At 48.7% G+C, this 14466-nt stretch overlaps 1 protein-coding gene across 1 annotated transcript in view; it reads left to right on the top strand.

Annotated features, from left to right (window-relative positions):
- The window catches only part of LOC139396913 (RING-type E3 ubiquitin-protein ligase PPIL2-like), a 34239-nt gene extending 28542 nt beyond the window's left edge, over nucleotides 1-5697 (top strand). Inside the window, exons 17-20 of the mRNA XM_071143843.1 lie at nucleotides 957-1029; nucleotides 2067-2129; nucleotides 2755-2906; nucleotides 3581-5697. Coding sequence (XP_070999944.1) covers nucleotides 957-1029; nucleotides 2067-2129; nucleotides 2755-2906; nucleotides 3581-3674 — 382 coding nt within the window. The 3' untranslated portion in view covers nucleotides 3675-5697. The remainder of the gene's footprint in view (nucleotides 1-956; nucleotides 1030-2066; nucleotides 2130-2754; nucleotides 2907-3580) is intronic.
- The last annotated feature ends 8769 nt before the right edge of the window (nucleotides 5698-14466 follow it).

The raw sequence follows: 14466 nt of genomic DNA, 5'->3' as shown, positions 1-14466 counted from the left end.
CGTAGTGTCCAGAGCATGGAGGCGCTACCAGGAGACAGGCCAGTACATCAGGAGACGTGGAGGAGGCCGTAGGAGGGCAACAACCCAGCAGCAGGACCGCTACCTCCGCCTTTGTGCAAGGAGGAGCAGGAGGAGCACTGCCAGAGCCCTGCAAAATGACCTCCAGCAGGCCACAAATGTGCATGTGTCTGCTCAAACGGTCAGAATGTCAAGCATCACTTCTGTAAGAAATCTGGCACCATCCCTACGGTGAAGCATGGTGGTGGCAGAATCATGCTGTGGGGATGTTATCAGCGGCAGGGACTGGGGAGACTAGTCAGGACCGAGGCAAAGATGAATGGATCAAAGTACAGAGACCTTGATTGCGCTCAGGACCTCAGACTGGGGTGAAGGTTCACCTTCCATCAGGACAAATAAATAATTTAATCAATTTTAGAAAAAGGTTGTAGCCTCACAAAGTGGAAAAAGTCAAGGGGTCTGAATACTTTCCAAAGGCACTGTATGTATGTGTCACTGTGTGTAGAGTGAAGGTAATCTAGAGTTTGTCCCCTTCTGGTTGCACACGTGACCATATTGGTAGAAATTAGGTGAAACTGATTTAAGTTTCCCTGCATTAAAGTCCCCAGCCACTAGGAGCGCCACCTCTGAATGAGCGTTTTCTTGTTTGCTTATGGCCTTTTTATACAGCTCAGATCGGTCTGCGGTGGTATATAGACGGCTACGAAAAATATAGATGAACTCTTGGTAAATAGTATGGTCTACAGCTGATCATGAGGTATTCTAACGGAGGAGAGAAGAACCTCGAGACTTCCTTAATATTAGTGATCACACACCAGCTGCTGCTAACAGAGACACACCCCTCCCCCCTTAAGCCGACGTTGTGGTTCTGTCCGGCCGACACGCAGAAAGGGAAGCTTTGTGTAGTTTTGAAGATATGTTGTCTTGTTTCTTCCCAGGGTGGTGGGAGGCTTCGAGGCTCTGACAGCCATGGAGAACATAGAGGCTGATCCTAAAACCGATAAACCCAAGGTACACACACACACACACACACACACCAGGGTTTCCGTTAGGAAAAATGTGGCGTGGCGTATTTAACCAGCAGCATTTTAAATTGACTGGACATTTTGAGAAATGTACAGGACCCATATGCATTGGGTGGATATGAAATAACATGAGAATATAGTAATTCATCTCAACAGTCGAGGAAGCAGTGATTCTTACCCACTTTGAGGATGTTAAGTTTACTTTTCATCAGCCAACGAGACGAGTAACGAACGGCAAAAATCGCTAGCCAATGTCAATCTACTGTCTGCCAGAGTAGAAAAGTGAACCTATTCTATTGGTCAGCTTGTTGAGAAAGAAATGGCCTATTCCAAAACAGACTCTGGGACAGTTGTGAGATGCTAGATCCCTAATTCATACAACCAGCAGGCCTAGGCTAATTAAAAAATTTTTAAAAAATTAAAGTTAAGTGTCTAATGAAACAGATCAGAACGTTTAGCTTAAAATGTTGCTCAACAATGTATTCACGTAAGCGCAGCAATGCGCGGTAGGCGATGCGTAAATGTGAGATCCATAGTGTAATTAACGGGAGAACACTGTCAACAGCATGTACACTGTACACCTGCAAGTGTACCGCATTCCACTAAATTATGCAAATTCACAGACTGATAAGCACGATCAGTCAAATGTATTTCCATCAATGGATATGCTAAAAAGCATTATTTTTCTTCTCTCGGACAATGGGCCAGCGGCAATCTTATTTATCGTCTTTTCTGTCTTTTTCTATTTTTATTACCGGCTAAAAGCCAGCTATTACCGGCTAACGGAAACTGACACACACACACACACTGTATGGAGCAGAGAAGTACAATCAATATCCCTCGTTTTATCTCCTTCCTCCTGTCTGCTGTTGTGATCCCCTGTTCACACCTGTTACCTGTCACTCACTTAAGTAGAAACAGACTCCCAGAATTCAGTTGTAACTTATCTAGAACTGACTGAAGACACCAGCGACCACTAACCCAGCGAGGGCTTAAACTGTACTCTCTCTTCTCTTTCTCCAGTCTGAGATCAAGCTGCTGAGTGCCACTGTGTTCGTGGACCCGTATGAAGAGGCAGATGCCCAGGTTGGTTTGTGTGTTTGGTCTATGAATTACAGTAATGTGTTGTCAGTTAGCTGCCTGACGCGTTTCAGCTGTTGTCAGTTAGCTGCCCGACGCGTTTCAACTGTTGTCAGTTAGCTGCCTGACGCGTTTCAACTGTTGTCAGTTGGCTGCCTGACGCGTTTCAACTGTTGTCAGTTGGCTGCCTGACGCGTTTCAACTGTTGTCAGTTGGCTGCCTGACGCGTTTCAACTGTTGTCAGTTGGCTGCCCGACGCGTTTCAACTGTTGTCAGTTGGCTGCCCGACGCGTTTCAACTGTTGTCAGTTGGCTGCCCGACGCGTTTCAACTGTTGTCAGTTGGCTGCCCGACGCGTTTCAACTGTTGTCAGTTGGCTGCCCGACGCGTTTCAACTGTTGTCAGTTGGCTGCCCGACGCGTTTCAACTGTTGTCAGTTAGCTGCCCGACGCGTTTCAACTGTTGTCAGTTAGCTGCCCGACGCGTTTCAACTGTTGTCAGTTAGCTGCCCGACGCGTTTCAACTGTTGTCAGTTAGCTGCCTGACGCGTTTCAACTAAACATACAATCAGGAGACCTGAGTTTCTGATGAGCACTGAGATTGGAAAATGCACTACCGTCTTGTGTGTGTAGATTGCAGCGGAGCGTCAGAAGGAGTTGGAGAAGCAGGAGGAGGATCGAGCTCAGACCAGTTTGTCTCAGAGGAAGACTAAAGCAGATCAGGCTCCCAAGACCTTCAAGGCTGGCATAGGGAAATACATCAACCCTGTGACCTCTACCACCACGTGAGGCTACACGCACACCAGACACGCACACCAGACACGCACACCAGACACGCGCACACCAGACACGCGCACACCAGACACGCGCACACCAGACACGCGCACACCAGACACGCGCACACCAGACACGCGCACACCAGACACGCGCACACCAGACACGCGCACACCAGACACGCGCACACCAGACACGCGCACACCAGACACGCGCACACCAGACACGCGCACACCAGACACGCGCACACCAGACACGCGCACACCAGACACGCGCACACCAGACACGCGCACACCAGACACGCGCACACCAGACACGCGCACACCAGACACGCGCACACCAGACCGCACACCACACCGCACACACACCGCACAACACACCGCACACACACCGCACAACACACCGCACAACACACCACACACACACCACACACACACACCACACACACACACCACACACACACACCATACACACCACACATACACACCACACATACACACCACACATACACATACACACCACACATACACACCACACATACACATACACACCACACATACACACCACACATACACACCACACACACACACCACACACCACACACCACACCGCACACACACCGCACACACACCACACACACACCACACACCACACACACCATTAACCCCATCCTGTGTGTGTGTAGGAAACGTCCAGCAGTAGAGGACAGCGGACCGTCCACCAGCGGAGCCAAGAAGGCCAAAGGAAAGACTGGCTTTGGAGACTTCAGCTCCTGGTAACTCCATGGACACGCAGCCCCGTGGACACGCAGCCCCGTGGACGCCTTCTGTGTCCCACCACTACTTTAGACCAGAGCCCTATGGCACCCTATTCCCTATATAGTGCTCTACTTTAGACCAAAGCCTATGGCACCCTGTTCCCTATATAGTGCACTACTTTAGACCAGAGCCTATGGCACCCTGTTCCCTATATAGTGCACTACTTTAGACCAGAGCCTATGGCACCCTTTTCCAGAAATAGTGCACTACTTTTGACTAGGGTCCATAGGACACTATGTAGTTATGGTCAAATATATAGGAACCAGGCTTTGGTCAAAAGTTGTGGTCTATGTAGGGAATAGGCTTGTACCCCCCTGATACCCTATTACCCCCTGTTACTATCAGTCACCCCCGGATACCCTATTACCCCCTGCTACTACCAGTCACCCCCTGATACCCTATTACCCCCCTGCTACTACCAGTTACCCCCTGCTACTACCAGTCACCCCCTGATACCCTATTACCCCCTGCTACTACCAGTTACCCCCTGATACCCTATTACCCCCTGCTACTACCAGTTACCCCCTGCTACTACCAGTCACCCCCTGATACCCTATTACCCCCTGCCACTACCGTCATCCCCTGAGACCCTATTACCCCCTGCTACTACCAGTCACCCCCTGATACCCTATTACCCCCTGCTACTACCAGTCACCCCCTGATACCCTATTACCCCCTGCTACTACCAGTCACCCCCTGCTACTACCAGTTACCCCCTGCTACTACCAGTCACCCCCTGATACCCTATTACCCCCTGCTACTACCAGTCACCCCCTGATACCCTATTACCCCCTGCCACTACCGTCATCCCCTGAGACCCTATTACCCCCTGCTACTACCAGTCACCCCCTGATACCCTATTACCCCCTGCTACTACCAGTCACCCCCTGATACCCTATTACCCCCTGCTACTACCAGTCACCCCCTGCTACTACCAGTTACCCCCTGCTACTACCAGTCACCCCCTGATACCCTATTACCCCCTGCTACTACCAGTCACCCCCTGATACCCTATTACCCCCTGCTACTACCAGTCACCCCTGATACCCTATTACCCCCTGCTACTACCAGTTACCCCCTGATACCCTATTACCCCCTGCTACTACCAGTTACCCCCTGATACCCTATTACCCCCTGCTACTACCAGTTACCCCCTGATACCCTATTACCCCCTGCTACTACCAGTTACCCCCTGCTACTACCAGTTACCCCCTGATACCCTATTACCCCCTGCTACTACCAGTTACCCCCTGCTACTACCAGTCACCCCCTGATACCCTATTACCCCCTGCCACTACCGTCATCCCCTGATACCCTATTACCCCCTGCTACTACCAGTCACCCCCTGATACCCTATTACCCCCTGCTACTACCAGTCACCCCCTGATACCCTATTACCCCCTGCTACTACCAGTCACCCCCTGCTACTACCAGTTACCCCCTGCTACTACCAGTCACCCCCTGATACCCTATTACCCCCTGCTACTACCAGTCACCCCCTGCTACTACCAGTCACCCCCTGATACCCTATTACCCCCTGCTACTACCAGTCACCCCCTGATACCCTATTACCCCCTGCTACTACCAGTCACCCCTGATACCCTATTACCCCCTGCTACTACCAGTTACCCCCTGATACCCTATTACCCCCTGCTACTACCAGTTACCCCCTGATACCCTATTACCCCCTGCTACTACCAGTCACCCCCTGATACCCTATTACCCCCTGCTACTACCAGTCACCCCCTGATACCCTATTACCCCCTGCTACTACCAGTCACCCCCTGCCATTCGCCTCATGGACATTTTATTTTTATTTTCTGAGTCATGTGAATTATATAGAATGTTGTCTTTCACTTAGTATGACATCATCAAATAATGTTGTCTTTCACTTAGTATGACATCATCAAATAATGTTGGCTTTCTAATGATGCATTTATTTTATTGTTTATTTGTGTTTTAATAAATTCAAGTTTTTCCAGTATTTTTATTAATGCTTCACAATTTGCACATTTTCATATCTTTCATCGGTTTCTTGTGAGGCCGAGCCCTGCTGTGTTTCAAATGGCACCCTATCCCCTATATAGTGCACTACTTTAGACAGGGCACTATGGCACCCAGCAGGCCCGTAGGGCAGGGGTCAGCAAAAGTGTATACAGTGCCTTGCGAAAGTATTCGGCCCCCTTGAACTTTGCGACCTTTTGCCACATTTCAGGCTTCAAACATAAAGATATAAAACTGTATTTTTTTGTGAAGAATCAACAACAAGTGGGACACAATCATGAAGTGGAACGACATTTATTGGATATTTCAAACTTTTTTAACAAATCAAAAACTGAAAAATTGGGCGTGCAAAATTATTCAGCCCCTTTACTTTCAGTGCAGCAAACTCTCTCCAGAAGTTCAGTGAGGATCTCTGAATGATCCAATGTTGACCTAAATGACTAATGATGATAAATACAATCCACCTGTGTGTAATCAAGTCTCCGTATAAATGCACCTGCACTGTGATAGTCTCAGAGGTCCGTCAAAAAACGCAGAGAGCATCATGAAGAACAAGGAACACACCAGGCAGGTCCGAGATACTGTTGTGAAGAAGTTTAAAGCCGGATTTGGATACAAAAAGATTTCCCAAGCTTTAAACATCCCAAGGAGCACTGTGCAAGCGATAATATTGAAATGGAAGGAGTATCAGACCACTGCAAATCTACCAAGACCTGGCCGTCCCTCAACTTTCAGCTCATACAAGGAGAAGACTGATCAGAGATGCAGCCAAGAGGCCCATGATCACTCTGGATGAACTGCAGAGATCTACAGCTGAGGTGGGAGACTCTGTCCATAGGACAACAATCAGTCGTATATTGCACAAATCTGGCCTTTATGGAAGAGTGGCAAGAAGAAAGCCATTTCTTAAAGATATCCATAAAAAGTGTTGTTTAAAGTTTGCCACAAGCCACCTGGGAGACACACCAAACATGTGGAAGAAGGTGCTCTGGTCAGATGAAACCAAAATTGAACTTTTTGGCAACAATGCAAAACGTTATGTTTGGCGTAAAAGCAACACAGCTGAACACACCATCCCCACTGTCAAACATGGTGGTGGCAGCATCATGGTTTGGGCCTGCTTTTCTTCAGCAGGGACAGGGAAGATGGTTAAAATTGATGGGAAGATGGATGGAGCCAAATACAGGACCATTCTGGAAGAAAACCTGATGGAGTCTGCAAAAGACCTGAGACTGGGACGGAGATTTGTCTTCCAACAAGACAATGATCCAAAACATAAAGCAAAATCTACAATGGAATGGTTCAAAAATAAACATATCCAGGTTTTAGAATGGCCAAGTCAAAGTCCAGACCTGAATCCAATCGAGAATCTGTAGAAAAAACTGAAAACTGCTGTTCACAAATGCTCTCCATCCAACCTCACTGAGCTCGAGCTGTTTTGCAAGGAGGAATGGGAAAAAATGTCAGTCTCTTGATGTGCAAAACTGATAGAGACATACCCCAAGCGACTTACAGCTGTAATCGCAGCAAAAGGTGGCGCTACAAAGTATTAACTTAAGGGGGCTGAATAATTTTGCACGCCCAATTTTTCAGTTTTTGATTTGTTAAAAAAGTTTGAAATATCCAATAAATGTCGTTCCACTTGATGATTGTGTCCCACTTGTTGTTGATTCTTCACAAAAAAATACAGTTTTATATCTTTATGTTTGAAGCCTGAAATGTGGCAAAAGGTCGCAAAGTTCAAGGGGGCCGAATACTTTCGCAAGGCACTGTATATATATATATATATATATATATATATATATTTCATTCATTCATTGCTGGATAGAAAAACATCAAGAAAGACTAAGATGAAAAAGTGTTTCATTTCAGAAATCTGATTCCCACAAATAAAATGTAAAGATGTGTAATCGTGTGTCAATCAAATAAAGGTGTGACATGATTATTAGAAAATACCAATCCATTTTGGGGCTTTTAGTTGTGGTCAATTTACAGTGTTCAAATTATAATTATGGTTCTGGCCACGCTGACAAAAATCAGCCCGAGGCTGAATCTAGTTGGGGCCATGTGAGACCGTTTGTTCTGCTGTGACGCTAGACGCCAACCCCCCCCCCCCCCCCTGATTGTCGGTCAGAAGGTACAGACAGCATTACTGAATAGCCTTAGTCTGGAGACGACCAAGTGGAGGCTGAGAGCTCTTCTCACAACATGCTGCTGAAGCTTGGAAGGACTTGTATTTGGTTATGAATTAATACGGGGGGGAGGGGTACTAAGCTAACCTATAGGTGGTGTGGTGTGGTACTAAGCTAACCTATAGGTGGTGTGGTGTGGTACTAAGCTAACCAATAGGTGGTGTGGTGTGGTACTAAGCTAACCTATAGGTGGTGTGGTGTGGTACTAAGCTAACCTATAGGTGGTGTGGTGTGGTACTAAGCTAACCTATAGGTGGTGTGGTACTAAGCTAACCTATAGGTGATGTGGGGGGGTACTAAGCTAACCTATAGGTGGTGTGGTGTGGTACTAAGCTAACCTGTGGGGGGGAGGGGGGGTACTAAGCTAACCAATAGGTGGTGTAGGGGGGGTACTAAGCTAACCTATAGGTGGTGTGGTGTGGTACTAAGCTAACCTATAGGTGATGTGGGGGGGTACTAAGCTAACCTGTGGGGGGGGTACTAAGCTAACCAATAGGTGGGGGGGGGGGGGGTACTAAGCTAACCTATAGGTGGTGTGGTGTGGTACTAAGCTAACCTATAGGTGGTGTGGTGTGGTACTAAGCTAACCTATAGGTGGTGAGGGGGGGGGGGGGGTACTAAGCTAACCTGTGGGGGGGAGGGGGGGGTACTAAGCTAACCTATAGGTGGTACTAAGCTAACCTATAGGTGGTGTGGTGTGGTACTAAGCTAACCTATAGGTGGTGGGGAGGGGGGGGGGGTAACTAAGCTAACCTATAGGTGGTGGGGAGGGGGGGGGGGGTAACTAAGCTAACCTATAGGTGGGGGGGGGGGGGGGGTACTAAGCTAACCTATAGGTGGTGTGGTGTGGTACTAAGCTAACCTATAGGTGGTGTGGTGGGGGGGTACTAAGCTAACCTATAGGTGGTGGGGAGGGGGGGGGGGGGGTAACTAAGCTAACCTATAGGTAGTGGGGAGGGGGGGGGGTACTAAGCTAACCTATAGGTGGGGAGGGGGGGGGGGGTACTAAGCTAACCTATAGGTGGTGTGGTGTGGTACTAAGCTAACCTATAGGTGGTGTGGTGTGGTAAATCAAATCAAAATCAAATCAAATTTTATTTGTCACATACACATGGTTAGCAGATGTTAATGCGAGTGTAGCGAAATGCTTGTGCTTCTAGTTCCGACAATGCAGTAATAACAAGTAATCTAACTAACAATTCCAAAACTACTGTCTTGTACACAGTGTAAGGGGATAAAGAATATGTACATAAGGATATATGAATGAGTGATGGTACAGAGCAGCATAGGCAAGATACAGTAGATGGTATCGGGTACAGTATGTACAAATGAGATGAGTATGTAAACAAAGTGGCATAGTATAGTATAAAGTGGCTAGTGATACATGTATTACATAAGGATACCGTCGATGATATAGAGTACAGTATATACGTATGCGTATGAGATGAATAATGTAGGGTAAGTAACATTTATATAAGGTAGCATTGTTTAAAGTGGCTAGTGATATATTTACATCATTTCCCATCAATTCCCATTATTAAAGTGGCTGGAGTTGAGTCAGTGTCAGTGTGTTGGCAGCAGCCACTCAGTGTTAGTGGTGGCTGTTTAACAGTCTGATGGCCTTGAGATAGAAGCTGTTTTTCAGTCTCTCGGTCCCAGCTTTGATGCACCTGTACTGACCTCGCCTTCTGGATGATAGCGGGGTGAACAGGCAGTGGCTCGGGTGGTTGATGTCCTTGATGATCTTTATGGCCTTCCTGTGACATCGGGTGGTGTAGGTGTCCTGGAGGGCAGGTAGTTTGCCCCCGGTGATGCGTTGTGCAGACCTCACTACCCTCTGGAGAGCCTTACGGTTGAGGGCGGTGCAGTTGCCATACCAGGCGGTGATACAGCCCGCCAGGATGCTCTCGATTGTGCATCTGTAGAAGTTTGTGAGTGCTTTTGGTGACAAGCCGAATTTCTTCAGCCTCCTGAGGTTGAAGAGGCGCTGCTGGGCCTTCTTCACGATGCTGTCTGTGTGAGTGGACCAATTCAGTTTGTCTGTGATGTGTATGCCGAGGAACTTAAAACTTGCTACCCTCTCCACTACTGTTCCATCGATGTGGATAGGGGGGTGTTCCCTCTGCTGTTTCCTGAAGTCCACAATCATCTCCTTAGTTTTGTTGACGTTGAGTGTGAGGTTGTTTTCCTGACACCACACTCCGAGGGCCCTCACCTCCTCCCTGTAGGCCGTCTCATCGTTGTTGGTAATCAAGCCTACCACTGTTGTGTCGTCCGCAAACTTGATGATTGAGTTGGAGGCGTGCGTGGCCACGCAGTCGTGGGTGAACAGGGAGTACAGGAGAGGGCTCAGAACGCAACCTTGTGGGGCCCCAGTGTTGAGGATCAGCGGGGAGGAGATGTTGTTGCCTACCCTCACCACCTGGGGGCGGCCCGTCAGGAAGTCCAGTACCCAGTTGCACAGGGCGGGGTCGAGACCCAGGGTCTCGAGCTTGATGACGAGCTTGGAGGGTACTATGGTGTTGAATGCCGAGCTGTAGTCGATGAACAGCATTCTCACATAGGTATTCCTCTTGTCCAGATGGGTTAGGGCAGTGTGCAGTGTGGTTGAGATTGCATCGTCTGTGGACCTATTTGGGCGGTAAGCAAATTGGAGTGGGTCTAGGGTGTCAGGTAGGGTGGAGGTGATATGGTCCTTGACTAGTCTCTCAAAGCACTTCATGATGACGGATGTGAGTGCTACGGGGCGGTAGTCATTTAGCTCAGTTACCTTAGCTTTCTTGGGAACAGGAACAATGGTGGCCCTCTTGAAGCATGTGGGAACAGCAGACTGGTATAGGGATTGATTGAATATGTCCGTAAACACACCGGCCAGCTGGTCTGCGCATGCTCTGAGGGCGCGGCTGGGGATGCCATCTGGGCCTGCAGCCTTGCGAGGGTTAACACGTTTAAATGTCTTACTCACCTCGGCTGCAGTGAAGGAGAGACCGCATGTTTTCGTTGCAGGCCGTGTCAGTGGCACTGTATTGTCCTCAAAGCGGGCAAAAAAGTTATTTAGTCTGCCTGGGAGCAAGACATCCTGGTCCGTGACTGGGCTGGGTTTCTTCCTGTAGTCCGTGATTGACTGTAGACCCTGCCACATGCCTCTTGTGTCTGAGCCGTTGAATTGAGATTCTACTTTGTCTCTGTACTGGCGCTTAGCTTGTTTGATAGCCTTGCGGAGGGAATAGCTGCACTGTTTGTATTCGGTCATGTTACCAGACACCTTGCCCTGATTAAAAGCAGTGGTTCGCGCTTTCAGTTTCACACGAATGCTGCCATCAATCCACGGTTTCTGGTTAGGGAATGTTTTAATCGTTGCTATGGGAACGACATCTTCAACGCACGTTCTAATGAACTCGCACACCGAATCAGCGTATTCGTCAATGTTGTTATCTGACGCAATACGAAACATCTCCCAGTCCACGTGATGGAAGCAGTCTTGGAGTGTGGAGTCAGCTTGGTCGGACCAGCGTTGGACAGACCTCAGCGTGGGAGCCTCTTGTTTTAGTTTCTGTCTGTAGGCAGGGATCAACAAAATGGAGTCGTGGTCAGCTTTTCCGAAAGGGGGGCGGGGCAGGGCCTTATATGCGTCGCGGAAGTTAGAGTAACAATGGTCCAAGGTCTTTCCTCCCCTGGTTGCGCAATCGATATGCTGATAAAATTTGGGGAGTCTTGTTTTCAGATTAGCCTTGTTAAAATCCCCAGCTACAATGAATGCAGCCTCCGGATAAATTGTTTCCAGTTTGCAGAGAGTTAAATAAAGTTCGTTCAGAGCCATCGATGTGTCTGCTTGGGGGGGGATATATACGGCTGTGATTATAATCGAAGAGAATTCTCTTGGTAGATAATGCGGTCTACATTTGATTGTGAGGAATTCTAAATCAGGTGAACAGAAGGATTTGAGTTCCTGTATGTTTCTTTCATCGCACCATGTCACGTTAGTCATAAGGCATACGCCCCCGCCCCTCTTTTTACCAGAAAGATGTTTTTTCCTGTCTGCGCGATGCGTGGAGAAACCTGTTGGCTGCACCGCTTCGGATTGCGTCTCTCCAGTAAGCCACGTTTCCGTGAAGCAAAGAACGTTACAGTCTCTGATGTCCCTCTGGAATGCTACCCTTGCTCGGATTTCATCAACCTTGTTGTCAAGAGACTGGACATTGGCAAGAAGAATGCTAGGGAGTGGTGTGCGCTGTGCCCGTCTCCGGAGTCTGACCAGAAGACCGCCTCGTTTCCCTCTCTTTCGGAGTCGTTTTTTTGGGTCGCTGCATAGGATCCACTCCGTTGTCCTGTTTGTAAGGCAGAACACAGGATCCGCGTCGCGAAAAACATATTCTTGGTCGTACTGATGGTGAGTTGATGCTGATCTTATATTCAGTAGTTCTTCTCGACTGTATGTAATGAAACCTAAGATGACCTGGGGTACTAATGTAAGAAATAACACGTAAAAAAACAAAAAACTGCATAGTTTCCTAGGAACGCGAAGCGAGGCGGCCATCTCTGTCGGCGCCGGAAGTGAGTACTAAGCTAACCTATAGGTGGTGTGGGGGGGAGGGGGGGGGTACTAAGCTAACCTGAGGGGGGGGGGGGGTACTAAGCTAACCTATAGGTGGTACTCAGCTAACCTATAGGTGGTGGGGAGGGGGGGGGGTAACTAAGCTAACCTATAGGTAGTGGGGAGGGGGGGGGGGGGGGTACTAAGCTAACCTATAGGTGGGGAGGGGGTGGGGGGTACTAAGCTAACCTATAGGTGGTGTGGTGTGGTACTAAGCTAACCTATAGGTGGTGTGGTGTGGTACTAAGCTAACCTATAGGTGGTGTGGGGGGGGGGGGGGGGGGTACTAAGCTAACCTGTGGGGGGGAGGGGGGGGTACTAAGCTAACCTATAGGTGGTGGGGAGGGGGGGTACTAAACTAACCTATAGGTGGGGGGGGGGGGTACTAAGCTAACCAATAGGTGGGGAGGGGGGGGGTACTAAGCTAACCTATAGGTGGTGTGGTGTGGTACTAAGCTAACCTATAGGTGGGGGGGGGGGGGGTACTAAGCTAACCTATAGGTGGTGGGGAGGGGGGGTACTAAGCTAACCTATAGGTGGTGTGGAGGGGAGGGGGGGTACTAAGCTAACCTGTGGGGGGGAGGGGGGGGTACTAAGCTAACCTATAGGTGATGTGGGGGGGAGGGGGGGGGGTACTAATGTGGAGGCTATATACAGGGTATTACGGTACAGAGTCTATGTGGAGGCTATATACAGGGTATTACGGTACAGAGTCAATGTGGAGGCTATATACAGGGTATTACGGTGCAGAGTCAATGTGGAGGCTATATACAGGGTATTACGGTACAGAGTCTATGTGGAGGCTATATACAGGGTATTACGGTACAGAGTCAATGTGGAGGCCATATACAGGGTGTACCGGTACAGAGTCAATGTGGAGACTATATACAGTGGGTACAGAGTCAATGTGGAGGCTATATAGAGGGGGTACAGAGTCAATGTGGAGGCTATATACAGGGTATTACGGTACAGCGTCAATGTGGAGGCTATATACAGGGGGTACCGGTACAGAGTCAATGTGGAGACTATATACAGAGTATTACGGCGGTACAGAGTCAATGTGGAGGCTATATACAGGGTGTTACGGTACAGAGTCTATGTGGAGGCTATATACAGGGGGCACCGGTACAGAGTCAATGTGGAGGCTATATACAGGGGGTACCGGTACAGAGTCAATGTGGAGACTATATACAGGGGGTACAGAGTCAATGTGGAGACTATATACAGGGGGTACAGAGTCAATGTGGAGGCTATATACAGGGGGTACAGAGTCAATGTGGAGACTATATACAGGGGGTACAGAGTCAATGTGGAGGCTATATACAGGGCGTACCGGTACAGAGTCAATGTGTAGGCTATATACAGGGGGTACCTGTACAGAGTCAATGTGGAGGCTATATACAGGGGGTACCTGTACAGAGTCAATGTGGAGGCTATATACAGGGGGGTGCCGGTATAGAGTCAATGTGGAGGCTATATACAGGGGGTACCGGTACAGAGTCAATGTGGAGGCTATATACAGGGTATTACGGTACAGAGTCAATGTGGAGGCTATATACAGGGCGTACCGGTACAGAGTCAATGTGGAGGCTATATACAGGGGGTACTAGTACAGAGTCAATGTGGAGGCTATATACAGGGGGTACCAGTACAGAGTCAATGTGGAGACTATATACAGGGTATTACGGTACAGAGTCAATGTGGAGGCTATATACAGGGTGTACCGGTACAGAGTCAATGTGGAGTCTATATACAGGGGGTACCAGTACAGAGTCAATGTGGAGGCTATATACAGTGGGTACTGGTACAGAGTCAATGTGGAGGCTATATACAGGGGGTACCGGTACAGAGTCAATGTGGAGGACATATACAGGGGGTACCGGTACAGAGTCAATGTGGAGGCTATATACAGGGGGTACCGGTACAGAGTCAATGTGGAGGCTATATATAGGGGGTACCAGTA

The sequence above is a fragment of the Oncorhynchus clarkii genome, unplaced genomic scaffold, assembly GCF_045791955.1.
Source record: "Oncorhynchus clarkii lewisi isolate Uvic-CL-2024 unplaced genomic scaffold, UVic_Ocla_1.0 unplaced_contig_9983_pilon_pilon, whole genome shotgun sequence".
Lineage (NCBI taxonomy): Eukaryota > Metazoa > Chordata > Actinopteri > Salmoniformes > Salmonidae > Oncorhynchus > Oncorhynchus clarkii.
Note: the sequence above shows the minus strand (reverse complement) of the source record. Positions and strands in the feature narration are given on the sequence as shown.